The 15,231-nt window shown below is 36.2% G+C and overlaps 1 protein-coding gene across 4 annotated transcripts in view; it reads right to left on the reverse strand.

The window, feature by feature from the left end:
* Positions 1-15,231, reverse strand: part of TNPO1 (transportin 1) — a 93,869-nt gene that overhangs the window by 37,767 nt on the left and 40,871 nt on the right. For all 4 annotated transcript variants that reach the window (XM_024981409.2, XM_059878803.1, XM_059878802.1 and 1 more), the window contains 6 exon segments: positions 15,045-15,158; positions 12,225-12,300; positions 8,587-8,736; positions 5,613-5,719; positions 3,807-3,940; positions 3,085-3,166 (listed from right to left, as the gene is read on the reverse strand). In XM_024981409.2, the coding sequence (XP_024837177.1) occupies positions 3,085-3,166; positions 3,807-3,940; positions 5,613-5,719; positions 8,587-8,736; positions 12,225-12,300; positions 15,045-15,158 (663 nt within the window).

Raw genomic sequence — 15,231 nt, forward strand, 5'->3', positions numbered from 1 at the left:
TAAATATTCCAATATACTAGAAAGATTTATATATAATATTATCTTCAAGGTGGTAATATTTAAAGAAACTCTAAGATATAGCACAAATAAAGGCTTATGAATTAATTGGCCCACAGTATTAGATTATAAAGACAAACACAGGAAGCTAACTGCCAAAAATTATGATTTCAGTAAATGATCTATAGCCATTCTTTTAAACAAGAGTATGAGCGGCTGTGTTCTGAAGTAATTTTTAGTTTGCGAGAATAAAACCATGTCATTAGGACAGAGGAGCATTTATCCAGCTCACCCAGAAATAAAGATAATTATTAAAATACAATCTGATTTATCCTTCAAAATTACTGTCAATAGAGTATTCCTACCAACACTGATTCTTAACAGGCGCATGTTCTATGAGAGCATCAACAATTGGGACATATATACTGAGAGTTTCTAACAACCTAACCCTCAACTGTTGTTCACTAAGTCAAACTATTAAAAAATAATAAAGGTAGCAATCAATCTGATGCTGTTCTCAAGTTTCTCTAAAAGTGAAAAAAAAAAAAAAAAATCTGAATGGTTCTCAACTCCAAGATGTTGTTACTCAATTTTATAGACCGAGAGAGAAATGCAGATTAGACATCATATAACTTGCAAGCAAGTGGGGGACCTGAATTTGGTTTTCACAAAAGTATGGGTAAGTCCACGCTCAGTTAACTATACCAACAAGCCTTCACTAGAAGTTGTCTCTTGAAGAGGTTCAAGTGGAGATTCAAGAAGAGAAAACAGTAAGCCTTCCCTATCTCACTCCTGAGGTTTTACTTTACACACAAACACACACACACACACAAATTGAAAGCAGCAAAAAAAAGAGCTAAAATAAAATAAGTAAAATCCAATGTGTCCCACTGTCTCTTCCCAGGACCACAGAAACGTCTCCAAACATATGAATCTGAAATCTAATTACAAAGAAAGGGTAAGACAATAGAATAATTTAAATATCAAATGTGACAGTATGTTGCATTTTGAGAACTTTAATTTCTCCAAATCCTGCCTCTATTTCTGAGGCTTTCAAAACTCTGTAGTTGCACTTTTAATTTTACATAGTCGGAAATAGTACTGTTTTTCCAGCAGGTGCTGCTTTTATACAATTGTTCATTAAATTTGATGCTGTCTTACACATGAATACCCAGCTTTATCAAGGTATGTTATAGCCATGTATTAGTGATCAATACACTTTTCATCAATCAACCCTGAGTATTCATTGGAAGGACCAATGCTGAAGCTCCAATACTTTGGCTACCTGATGTGAAAAAACTCGCTGGAAAAACCCTGATGCTGGGAAAGACTGAGGGCATGAGAAGCAGGGGTGACAGAGAATTGAGACGGTTGGACGGCATCACTGACTCAATGAACATGAGTTTGAACAAACTTCAGCAGACAGTGAAGGACAGAAACCCTGGTGTGCTACAGTCCATGGAGTCACAGAGCTGGACAGTTTGGCGGCTGACCACTCGTTATCAGTGCCACCAGACTCAGAGGCATGGCTTCAGCCCCAGATAAAAACACTGGCAACCGAAGCAAAGGATGAAGAACCAGGTGAGCTTTACTGTATTATCAAGCAGCAAAGAAGTGTTAATATGGTATTTAATACTAATGGAAAATAATTTTAAATGTCAGGAAATGTTTTTGTTCCACTTGCTAAGTATGGTCCTGTGGAGTTTTTATTTTCAGAAAATTTTATTCTAAATTACATCTCTGTATAAGATGCTGGTGTGTCCACCATTGTTCTCTTTAATGAGCTATGAAAGAACACTACTGAGTGGAAATACTATTGTAATTACAACAAAAACTACTACTGCTTCTAAAAATAATAGCAGTAGCTAGCATATGGAGTGCTTACTTTCCATCAGGCACTATTCCATTTTTAGCAAATACCTTTATAACAATCCAACAAAGTAGGTCTATTATTAGCTTTATTAAAAACTGAAAATACCAGTTAAATGAGGTGCCCAAGGTTAACAGCTACTAAGCTGTGGAGCTGGGATCTGAACCCAGGCAGTCTTACTCTCCAGACTTCTATTACTGCCTGTACTACAAGTGGTCCACTACCCTGAACAGACTGAAACACCTTGAAGCGTAACATTTCTTTATGTAGTATTAGCACAAGCACAGTAGGTACTCAGGAAAATGCATTTAAGATGCCTAGTTTTGTTTCAGTTTTCAAATGGCTCGAGGATTCTAATGGCTACTATTTGCACTTGATTGGTTCAGTTCAGTTCAGTCACTCAGTCGTTTAAGAAAGAAGTTTGTCAATTTAAGTGATAAGCAAAAAAAGACAATTTCTCCTCAGCTCTTTCTGGTAATTTCCCAACAGGAATACCAGCAGTATGGTCTCTGGAGGATCTTTTGTTTTTTTTTTTTTAAAGAACAGCTAAAAAGGAATAGACTATTTAATTAAATTTCATATGATGAAAATAAAAGTGAAATACTTAAGGAACTTTAATAACCCTTTCAAAATTGCTGTTACTGAGCAGAAGTTCTGAAAAGAAACTCTACTGCTTACAGCTGAATGGCCAAAAAACTACATCTGTCGTCTTTCCACTTTTATTAAAAAAAGTAACTTCAGAAATACTAAGATGCGCCAATTTTTCTCCCAAACCTCTCATTTTACACTGAAAACCAATGGAAAAAATAAAGTACTATCCTTCCAGTCTAAAGTCTGAAGTCCAGACTTCAGATTCTTTATCAAAATAAGTTCATTCAACCTCTTCATGTTCCTATCACAAATGAGCTTGGAGGCTTAATTTCCATATGCAATTTGAATAGTAGATTGAAGCAGAAATTTTTATAATCAAGGTATCAAACAAACATATATCACAATGTTTATACAAGTAAAAAACTCAGTATGAGAAGTAGTTTTTTTTTTTTCCAGTTAATGAGAATTATAAAGTTTAACTGTATCCAATTTTAATACTATCACAAGCAATTTAGATATTGCCAGTTCATAATTATAACTTATTACATTTATAAAATAAAACTATATGCATTTAACATTTTCCAATCTTCTCAAAAGTAAGGTGGGGGGGGGGGCAGGAATCTTACCTCAATAAAGGAATCAATGTGCAACATCAGAGCTTGAGTTCTACTGATGATAAACTGATTGACACATGCAACAGCATGAGACCTAGAAACAAAATTTAAAATATGTTCATTGAAGTTTTTTTTCCATTTACAGAAGACTGGCAAGAAATTAAATATTCCTCCATAAAAATATTATGGTGTATGTATAGCCATTTGTACACACACACCATTAAGAAGACTGAGTCAAAAGTCTCTATGTATTAACATATCCTTCACATTCTTTCTGTGTCAAGTGAAAAACGCAGGTTGTGGAATAATAATTTTAAGAAAGTGTAAAAGTGTCTGAAAGGACATGTTCACTCTCAAGAGTGGGATGTTGGATGGGAACATAATGAGAACTATTTTAGATTAAAAAACAATGGGTATGCATTCCTTTCGAAAGGGCTTCCCAGGTGGCTCAGTGGTAAAGAATCCACCTGCAATGCAGGAGATGTAGGTTCGATCCCTGGGTTGGGAAGATCCCCTGGAGGAGGGCATGACAACCCACTCCAGTATTCTTGCCTGGAGAATCCCATGGACAGAGGAGCCTGGTGGGCTACAGTCCTTGGGATCGCAAAGAGGTGGACGTGACTTAGTGACTGAGCACACATGCAATCACAAAAGTACTAGGTAATGCAAAGTAAGGGAGTGGTCAGGTTTGTATCAGAATTTATAAGTGAATTTAATACTGGCTATATAGATACCTTATTTTTGGACTACTGTGCTTGAAGAACTGTAAAAATTTGGGAATCATGATGTTGAGAGGACGATCTAAAACATCACTATCTAAAATCTCAGCAGAATCTTCACAAATTTTCTGAAGGGCGCCAAATGCTCCCTGTAAAAGACATTTTAATTATTAGAATTAAAAATGAAGCCATTTAAAAAGCAAATTGAGGAATATTAACTAATTTGTATGGATTAATGTTCTCAGCCCACATAAAATCTGCATCATGAAATCCATATATTTAATCATCAATTTTAAGAAAAATTATACCACTGATTTAAAACCATAATTTAAACATAATGGCACATTTTAATTTTAGCATTAAATGACTCAGAATTAGAATTCTGGTTGGCAGGGATTGTAAGTAATGTCATCTAATTAAAAAACAACTTTTGAAGTATTCTTGTCAATTTTTAAATCAACACTAATTTTTCTCTTATTAAATATTGATTTGTTAAAACAATGTAAACTCTACTTTTATGTATAAGTCTATTTAACCACTGTATCACTTCTTTTTGAAATACCAAAAGAAACCTTAATTATCATAACTATTTACATATAAATCATTCACTGATAAAAATTGTATTCAACTGGCAATTTTCCTACAACCATTTTACAACCAAGCGGCTTATCTGGAGAGCTCCTGCATGGATCATCTAGCCTGTTAGTTACCTCAACCACCTCGTTTACTGTTTATAATCTTATCAGCAGCACCTTGGTGCTCATTCGCTACAGTACAGTTAACTCAATACTGTATGACAGCAGCTCCGTGATTTCATGATAATCAGTTTAAACTTTTTATTCTTGCAAAGTGCTTGCTTAAGATTTTGGTCTTTATGTTGTTGTCTTTATACCAAAGCACTATTTAAATTTTCATCAACTATTACCCTACAGCTAAGTATTATTTTTATTTTCCTATAATCTTAGTGTATTCCCAAGGCATTACTAGAAAACATGTATGTGAGAATGCAAGCTTTTTTCCTTCTCTTTTAAGGAGGGAGAAGAGTGACTTTTTAAGACTCCTTTTTGCTAGCTTCTCCTCTCCCTGGTCCTCTCTCCCCCAAGCCAACCTGGCAATAAATGGTAAGTTAAAAAGACCACTTGATTCCTTTACATTAGGTTATTTTTATATCCGCCCTGCCTCCAAGCCTTGCTCTTTTTTGAGGAGATTAAGTCACTGCCTCAAGAGGCAAAACATCTAAAATGATTTCCATTTAAGACATCATTTTCACCTGCTAATGAAAGAGATGGGTAAGATCCTCATTGGGTGAGAAATTACAGGAAAACAAATCCATACAGACTCCCTCTTCTCTCCCCAAATTGCTACTGACCTGATCAGTGACAAACAACAAGAGACTATAATTTATAATTAAAACAATACTAGATATACCTCAGACGTATCATACAAGAGGCACCAAACAACTTAGAGACACTGAAAATGTACCCATGGTCTGGGAATTCAGTACATTTAATTAAGTCCACCTTTGAAAAATACTACAACCGATTAAGCTTGACAGTAGCTTTGCTGATGATACATATACACACCCAAGAATAGCTCTAAAATACAACAGAAGATTTTTCTCTGTAGGAAGTATAGTAAAGAGGTTTCATAACTTAACGGTCTTTATGGAAAACAGCAAGGTAAATGATCACTGACTTAAAACAAAAGGTAACTTTAGGTCTCTAAGTTTTGATGTTTTTTGTTTCAGAGGAATTCTTTTTTCTCAAGATTACTAATACACAACATGACAAGACAAATTATGTATGAAGCAAAAATCCTTACCTCACAAGTGTTGTAATCTTCAGAATCCAACAGGCTGCAGAGTTTTGGTAAGAGGTCAGGCCAATTCTGCAATTCTCCCTTGGAGGCTATAGTTGTGATCAAAATACCTTGAAAGAAAACATGTCTGTTTAGGAAATGTGACTGCATTATGTTATATATTGCCTTGTGGGCAACCACAAGCCAATGCCAAGCGCTTACATCATGTTCTTGCAAGTGGGTTCACGTGCGCACACACACACATTTAAATGTTCCAAATCATGGTAAGACTTGCAAATCATGTCAATCGTAATATTTATCAAGGATCCCTGCATCATCACAGCGTATCTGTGGAAAATCCCAGTAGAAATCAGAGCCATTTCTCATCTTGTTTTCCAACAATTCACCCTCTTTTTATTTTTAACAAGTATCTGTACAAAAGACAACTTGCTCTTCTCCAATAATGCCAAGAATACTCTTACTAATTAAAATTACTCCTATTTTATAAAAAATACATACAAAAGAGCAGAAAGAAAATACACCAAAATGTTATTAGCAACACTTAGTACTGGGTGATGAATATGACTATTAGATTCAACTAAAAACACATCAAAGAACTAAGAACAGCTCTCCACACAGAGTTGGACACGACTGAAGCGACTTAGCAGCAGCTCCGACTTAACCTAGTATCAAAGCTGTGACCCATGGTAGAGAAAGTCGATGAGCCATCGGTCAAGAACATTTCTACATGCCCACTCTTTTGGCAACAATCCCTCTCCTGGAGACAGGCCATACACCCCTACAACAGTTCCCACTTATGGGGATCAAGGATGAATCACTGGCAAGGTGATCGTGGATTGTGGAGGCTTGACTGACATAGGCTTACTGATCATGTCACTTTGACTGGATTATTTCAACTGTGTTGTGTAACTTAGCTCTTAGTTAAGGATTATGCAAATACAGAAATATGTAACAAAAAACTTTTGTGTCATTGTTTTTCTCTGCCTTAGAAAATTTAATAGTAGTTAACATAATGTAATATGCTTAGTGATTACAGATCTTTCAGCACCATAATGACAGTAGGCAAATTATATGTACTTCAAATTATTAATCTGCAAAAGAAAATTTTTAGAAGAGAAAAAGTTCTCTTCATAGTTATTTTGAGAATTCAGTGATGTGTACACAAAATGCAGAGCATATAATAATAATTATTACTGAACAACAAATTTTACTGTTTGTGTGCATAAATTCTCTTCGAGTTTTCCATTGTGAGTTTTGAGCAGGTTGCTCCCAATGGTAAAGAGCTAAAAAATGTAAAGAGTAAAGTTGTTGGCCAGGATTTACTCCCCACTGAAAAAATTGAACTGTATGGTGAGGATCATTGTATTGATAGCATTTTAAAGATAAGTTACTTTCTGGTAAGATCAAAAAGCAGCAAGACTAATAGTAAATCTGTTCTTTCTTGCCATGTATTCTTTCCCAAAGTCAAAATATAAAGAGTTGGGGGAACAAGAAAGTTCTGGATCTGCCTAAAGGAAACCAAGCCATGTTTTAAAACAAGTAATAATAAAAATTAAACACAAGATAAAATTTGGTACTAACAGTCTGCTGACACTCACGACTTCTAAGACAGTATTAAAGAATGTTTGTAGACTGACAAATTCAAATTAATCTGGCCCCATATAATTGCATCCACTCACAAAAAAAATTCTAATGCTACCATAGTTACAGAAAGTGAAAAACTGTAATTTTCAGTGGATTTACCAAAGATGGGCGTGAAAACTGAGTACTCAGCAATACCCATTACAAACCAACCATACATTCTTTAACAGAAACAATTCTACGTCTATCTAATGGATTACCACACAGTCACTGAAATGTGGTCCTTCCAAATACACTTCCTTGGCAAGATTTCCAAAATGCATTCTTAAGATGAAAAAAAAAATTAAGACTGGTATACACTCACCATCTTTTTTTTTTTTAAACCAGTGTTAAGAGTCTGGTAGAAAATCAGGCATACATGAGGGTCCACAAGAATAACCTATGGAGGGAGACCCTTTTCTCAAATTATAAATGCCCTCTACATATCCTATTTAAAATGAGTGTTAATAATGGCAATGTTTAGTATTTGGAGGGAAGTTACAAAGAGCTTCTGTTTTGTAAGGAAGAGATAAACCAGGTACTTTTCAATCCCACCAGGAGACAAAATATATAAAAGCAGAGAACTTTTAATGAAAATGACTGATTCATTATGGAAGTTCTTAACTGAATCCCATTTAACCAACCTGATTAACAGAAGCTTTTCAGGTCCCTGTGAAATATGGCTGCGGAAACCCCATGGCATATGAAATCTACCCACTGGTCGGCTGTTCCATAGTACATGTTTATTTCTGCTTCTACCAGAGGATGTGTGTGCTTACCAAGAGTCAGTTGTGTTGGTTCCCAAAACTACTTATTTCAGTTACTGTAATTAAGCATCTAATAGTATTTCATAAAGTGATAGAAATTTGTTCTTCCACTGAAAACAAGTTGAAATACTCTAAAAAGACTAAAAAATTGATGTTAATTAGGTATATACAAGGCAAATATTAAAAACAAGGGGGTACATAGTAAAAACCTAAAGTCCTACACATAAATTGTCTTACAAAGAAGTTTCTCTTTATATGTAAAAGAAAGTGAAACTGGAAATTATACCCCATGTATAACACAAGAAAGACAGTTAAAGAACTCAAAGGAAAAACAGGAGTTCTACACTAGCATCACTTTTTAACGGCCCATTTTAACCAACTTTGATAAAGCAACTACTAGTGAATCTGGTCTCAAAGGATCCAGAGAACTTTTCCTGTAATCATTAACATTATGTCAAAAGAAGCAATGAAAAATTTTCCCCATCACAATTCAACATGAACCGGATGACAAAATTCCTATGGAAATCATCAATCATGTCAGAAACCAACCCAGTCACAAACAAGATAAGCAAAATTGTAACATTACTTACCTACAGTAGCTCTAATCAGAGGAGAGGAGTCACCAATATTGTTTAAACATTCACTCTTAATAAAGTCTGTTACACCATTTGGGAAGTTCTGAAAGTGTGCTTTCACATTATTCTTCAAAATGAGACCACTCAATGATCTTGTGGGTTCATCTGTAATAAAATAACACTACTACTGAGTTTTAAAGTCGTTTTCATTTCAAAATATATCAAGAATGTAACTTTTAAAATATATTAAAAAATTGATTGTAATATTTCATTAATCTGCTATAACCAGGGGGGAAAATACTGTAAATGATTACAAAGGATTAGCTCCATGATTTATAGTTCAGGGTTTCTCAACCTTGGCATTATTGACATTCTGGGCCAGGTAATTCTTTCTTTAGGAGTGCTGTCCTATGCACTGTAAGATGTTTAGCAGTATCACTGACCATAGGTGCCAGTATTACCTCTGCAAATTGTGACAACCAAAAATGTTTCCAGATAATGTCAAATGTCTCCTTGGGCACTGAGAAGGGGATGGGCGGGGGAAACACAACAAAACTGCACCTGGTTGAGAACCACTGATTGAATTTAAGTTTATATATGGCCAATGTACTCAAGCTTTATTGGAACCTGATGCAAACATCAAATTACAGATATGAAAGTATTAGTCACTAAAGATATCCTATTAAAAATTAAGTGGACAAAGAACATATGGGATCACCTTCACATACAAATAATTGCCGTTCATTTATATCATGTTTTTCACTTGCCTCTGAGCTAAAAAGAAAAGGGGGGAGAGGGTAAAACAATTTTTAAATTTCCAGAAGATTAAATAAAAAAGAATCTATGTAAAAGAAGTTTAATCCGTAGATGATATTAACAAATTCTGAAGAACCAATATCAGTAGAATATAACTGATGCTTTAAGAATCTGTATTATCACCAACAATATTAGCAATAGTCAACATTTTCTCAATGCTCATTACATACCAAACACTGCTAAGTGCTTTCCAAGTAGTCTGCATTTAATCCTCACTACCTCATGAGACAAGAATTAATTTATCTCCACTGCACAAACAAGGAAACTGAGGCCTTTGCCTAACTCACACAGAATAGACTATGAGTTGCGGAAGCCAAAGTGTCAACCTGAGGAGTTTGTCTCCAGAGCCTCTACTTGATGATGGCATAGTATCACCCTCCTTAAAGGGCTGGAAGACGTGTGGAACTGGTTTACGGAACACAGAATGCTATTTCGGCACTGTTATTTTACGTACTTTATTAAAAAAGAAAATAACCCAACTTGTTCTAGTTAGTTCAGTATGTCCCCAAAGTCTGACTGGTATTGAACTCTTCAAGGGTACAGCATGGGGGGACAAAAAGACTGTGTTTCTTTGCAAATGAACCATTAGAGCCACCACAACACAGCCTACGAGCCTTTTATGTCACCCTCCAAAAATTTCTTCCTGGTTTCAATTACCACCATTCAATCAGTAACTTAGAAACAAAAGCAATTCTAAATTCTCTTCAAAGTTTAAAACTTCCATAAAATAAAAGAATAGCCAGATATTTAACTTCCTCAAGCAACACATGTTTTTGTCTTGTTAGCCATCAATAATTCAGTTGTATAATTTTATTTTAAATGGCATGTGTATTTACTTACAATGAACACACTATACCATTTTTACAACTATGATTACAAGATGGAGAGTTTTAAAAAAATCACAAGGTGAAAGGAGTTAAAATTAACTATGTCCTCTTTCTTAAAGACTCCTTTACTAGGTCTCAATTCTCATCTGCAGAGTGAGGGAAGTAGATGAGCTGATCTGAGGTCTCTCCATATCTAAAATTTTACTGCAGGAAAGGCAAAAAGGTTCCTAAATAAATAAGCATATTGATTTAAAGACTTTACTTATGCTCCTCCTCTAATATGGATGGTCACAATGCTAATTTTTTAAAACAGAAAACTAGATATAGCAACCTTGTGTTCCAAATAAATGAATAAACACAGGAAGAAATAGCAAATGTTAGTAAAACCTTTTCCAACATTTCATGGTTTTATAATTCATAGGTCTTCTGGGAGACAGTTACACACCAACCTCTCTTGCTACTTAAGTTTGTCATTTGTCTGCTTTTAAAAATACTTCTGATGTATCCTCATATCCCAAGAAAGTTTTAAGAAAGAGTATAACATTATAAAAATCTTAACATTTGGAATTTAAGATGAGGACAGGACAGAGAATAGATGGCTTGGTGAAAATAAAATTTTCAAGTAAAACACTTATGTTTAGAAAAATTCATTTACTAAATATAAAGTTCTTAAAGCATTATCTAATTACAACTTCTATGTGGGAAAAAGAAAATTTCTATATTAAGAAATAACACATCACATTAATATGCACTTATCAAACTAGGAATATTAGCTGCTGAATTTAAAGATATGCCAAAAAACTTTAGTTTTTTGCAATTTAAGTTTTGAAATTTCTAAAGTTTCTCTTACATGCTTCAATCACAAATTAAAATTCCTAAAATTAACTAGAAAATTTTAAAATAATTCAAAATAAATCACTATACACTGGCATGAAACATTAAAATCTGAGTAAATACAAGATTAGTGAGATTTTAAGGTCATTAACCCGCTCGCTAGCACTTAAGAGTTGAAACCTTACATACGGTCTGGTAGTCTAACACAGGCATTTTGTAGATGAAAGAGAGATGAAATGAGTGTCAGAGTTTAAGACTTATTTCCTAACTCCAAGTGTAGTGCTTTTACTAACTACAGAAGCACTAATGAAGCACCGTAACTTCTCATTTAGAGGCCAATCAGTCTCTCAAAAATTACCCGAGTGCATTCTGAGTGTCTGACAACATCCCAGGAAGGGAATACTCAACTCTGAGAACACCTCTCACTACAGTGTAAGCTCCATGAGGACAGAGATCCTTATTATTCTGTTCACTTTCACTGCTCTTGAGCCAGCAAACTGCCTGGCAAGGAGTGGTGCTCCATAAATATTCATGTAATAAACAGAGTCAAGAGAGATACATTACATGTATAGGAAACAATCAAATGACTATGTCATTTAAAAATCAAGTTAGTTTTCAAGCTTTGTTATAAAAGTAATTTAAAATGGTTGTAGAATAGTTAATGAAAAGGTTTCATGTATACTGTTAGAAGGTTTAAAAAAGTTACAAGTCTATGAATAGAATGATTCTACTTTTTGTTAACAATTAAAATAGTACATGGCCATATAACTGAAGTACAGAATTAAGGCATTAACAATTACCTGGTGATGGTATTATACATGACTTCATTTTGGTTAAATCAACTTTCAATCATACAAATATGATCACCCATATAGTAAGTTTTTAGTAAATCCTACATTCGATTTGTGTATAAAAGAAATCAATCTCTCTAGCAAAATGCTTTCTCATTTGCGAAGAATGAATTTATTACAAAAACCCCCAACTAACAACTGACTGCTCATCAAGCATCCAAATGCTTTAGTAACACTTTCATTCCATATCTTTAAAGCAAGTGATTCCTACAAAATGAAATCCTTTAAAATGAGTAATTCTTCATATATTTTAGTACATCTTAAAGACTTATTAAAAAAAAATGTAAAAAACTTTTAAGTAGCTTTCAACACAAACCCTACTTACCTTCAGATTTCAATTTTGTAAGAACAAAAATCAGGTAGTTGTTAAAGTCTGGATATTGATTGAGTTGTTCCAGTTTCTAGAACAAACAGTAGTTAAGGAAACTTATAAGGAAGGAATTCAGTATTTTTAATCTAAAATCAATAATCTCTTTTGTGATTTTTAGGCCTGCATTTTTTTTTCAGTAAGAATAAAGTTATCCTATTAAAACCATCAATACACTATTCCAAGAACACACCAATGGCTGTGTTAAACCTCTTATGAGCTTTATGGTTAAAATATTAAACTATTTTACATCAATTATTTTCAATACAAGTAAGTCAACTTCCACCTTCAGTATAGGTGCACATTGTATGAAAAAAATTTTCAAAACAATTTCTTTGACCTATTTGAACTAAAAAAAAACCACAAACCTTAATCAGAAAGGTATTAACATATAAAATAATGACAAAAAGGAAAAGCATTCCAAATGAACAAAAACAAGTCTTTCAGAGATCACTTACAGAAATTAACCTTATAAAAATCGCCTTTTAACTTAAACACGATTAGAATTTTTCTTCAGAATTCAAGAAATTTACATAAAATGCTATTTATGTACAAGTCTACATATCAAATCTTATTATATAAAGTCACTGTTATGAAATTACTGCACTGCAATAGTTCTACAATTATCCCCTCTCCCCTACTCCCCCACCAGGATCTGCCATTACCAGTGACACACACGTGCAGGTTTCCATCCTGTGGCAGGCGACAATGACATACTGCTCTGCTACGTCTTTCTTCATGCCCTTTTAAACCCTAATACGCTTTTTAATAACACCTCTAATTGGGTTTTATTAGAATTTTCTCAGTAGACCTAGATCTTTAAATTAAATCCACTATACAAACTCCAGGCACACCATATCAGCTATTTATCACACACTAGAATATTCTCAGTGTTCAGTGGCCAGAACATAAATTAACTATCAACATACATTTCTCTAGAAGCTGTACTTTCTTTGACCAAAAAACCCTAGTGATTTCTTTTTTTAGTGAACAGCCAAGATTAACAGTATGCTAATATGCTAATAATTTTTCATAAATACTTCCTAATAAGGTTTACTTCCTAGGAACTTAAGCTATCTATCCATATTATTATAACGGTCTTTCTAAAAGTGCTCAAGTCTATACAAAAACAGTAATTACATTCTTTGCTAAGGAAACAAAGAACAAGGTCATCATTAGGCACTTTGAAAATATAGAGCAGTGTGTATTTTTAAAATACTATTAACCTTTATCTACTGAAATTTAAATTGTTCCTTATGCAGACAGTATACTATGCTCCAGGCATACAGAATGAACTGTAAATTTGATTCTTAGCCCAGGCACAGTACTGAGCATACAGAGTACTTAATAAATAACGCACTAAAACAAGAAATTATGATATACAATGCTACAGAATAAATTACAATGTGGTTTGTGACTTGGCTAACTTAACTGTCATACTAACACCTATAATTCATCAAAACTCAACTTCTATCATTTCTAAAGCTATGATAATACAAATTAAGATTGCGCAACAGCAATGTTTCAAATACAAGCTCCAATACACCCCAAACCAACTACTATTCCCTCAGTACTATGTAGCAAAATGGCTTAAGAAAAACAAACACCAAACCAAGCAGACCTAAATCATTAACACCTCCATTTTAAAATAATCAGTATTAATTAATCAAAAGGCTAGATACTCGCCTATTCGAGGTTTTAAATTACAGCAATGCAGTACTTTGAGAAACTTTATTTACCAGAGCTTTTCAAGTAATTCGATTTAACCCCAAGTTTATAGTATTTTAAACTTAAGTCCAAACTACACCAAAAGAGTTTACCAAATTCCGTACTAACCAATTTTCCCTCTTTATTAACAATAAAAATTAAGAGGCATTTTTGAACACAGGCTGAAGTTTTTAAACAATTAACTTCATCTTAAAAGTTATTTTATGATCGGGTGAATTTGTTTCCTTTATTAGATGCAGGAAGAGCTCTCCATTTGACCGCAGTTTAGGGCACTGCAGAGCGCACACACAGCAGAGGTTCTGGTTCTTCTGTTAAGCCTTTCTGCCACTAAAGCCTTAGCAACAGGACCGCTACACCAGCAAACTCGGTCAAGACTTGGGTAACTGAGCAGACGGTCTCGAGCCAAAGATTTCTCACTTGGGAGGCAGGGAGCTCGCAACAGGTGTTAGCCTGAGCAGCCTCGAAGTGAGTCCTGGGAGCCCTCATTCCTAGGTCTCCGGCTCTTCAGGATCAGGGCCTGGAAGAAATCCCGGGCCCCACACCCAGGGAGTTCAAACCCCGCGCCGGCTCCACCCTACTCAGGCCGGCGAGCGCGGCCGCGCACGCAGCGCGCCCGCCCGGCCCCTCGCTTCGCCCGCCGCCCCCTGCACGCCCGGCGCATTGTGTGGGCCTGCTCGCCGGGGGTCCGCGCCGGCACCCAGCCACTCCGCCTTCCCGAGCGGCCCGCCGCGAGGGAGGACGTGGCGCCCGGCCGGTGCACATGTCGCGATCGCGGGCGGCGGCTGGGCGCCCCCGGCCTCTTGTGGCCGGAAGCCGCCGGGCCAGGCGGCGGCCCGGGCTCGGGGCACGAGGGCCGCGTGCGCGAGGCGCCGGGCAGGGGCGGCGGCGGCGGCGGCGGCGGCGGGCGGGCCTTGCTCGCGGGCGGGCGCGCGGAGGGCGGAGGGATCCGGGAGCGGGGAGGGGGAGGGGCGGCGGGAGCCTCCCGGCCGGCGAGAGCGGGCCCGGCGCGGCAGAGCGGCGCGGGCGGTGGCGAGGCCTCGCAAAGGATACTTGTTGCACGGTTCTCTGGATGGTGGTGTCGGGGGACTGGGACTCCTTCAGCAGCTGCAGGATTTGCTGAAGCCCTTGCTCGTCAGGTTTCCACTCATACTCCATCTTGGTTTGCTGCAAATAAAGCCAGACACAGGAAGAGACGGAGCAAATGTTACTCCCCGTGCACAGGCCCGAGGGCTTCCCG

This window comes from Bos taurus, chromosome 20 (genome assembly GCF_002263795.3).
Source record: "Bos taurus isolate L1 Dominette 01449 registration number 42190680 breed Hereford chromosome 20, ARS-UCD2.0, whole genome shotgun sequence".
In the NCBI taxonomy this organism is placed as follows: Eukaryota; Metazoa; Chordata; class Mammalia; order Artiodactyla; family Bovidae; genus Bos; species Bos taurus.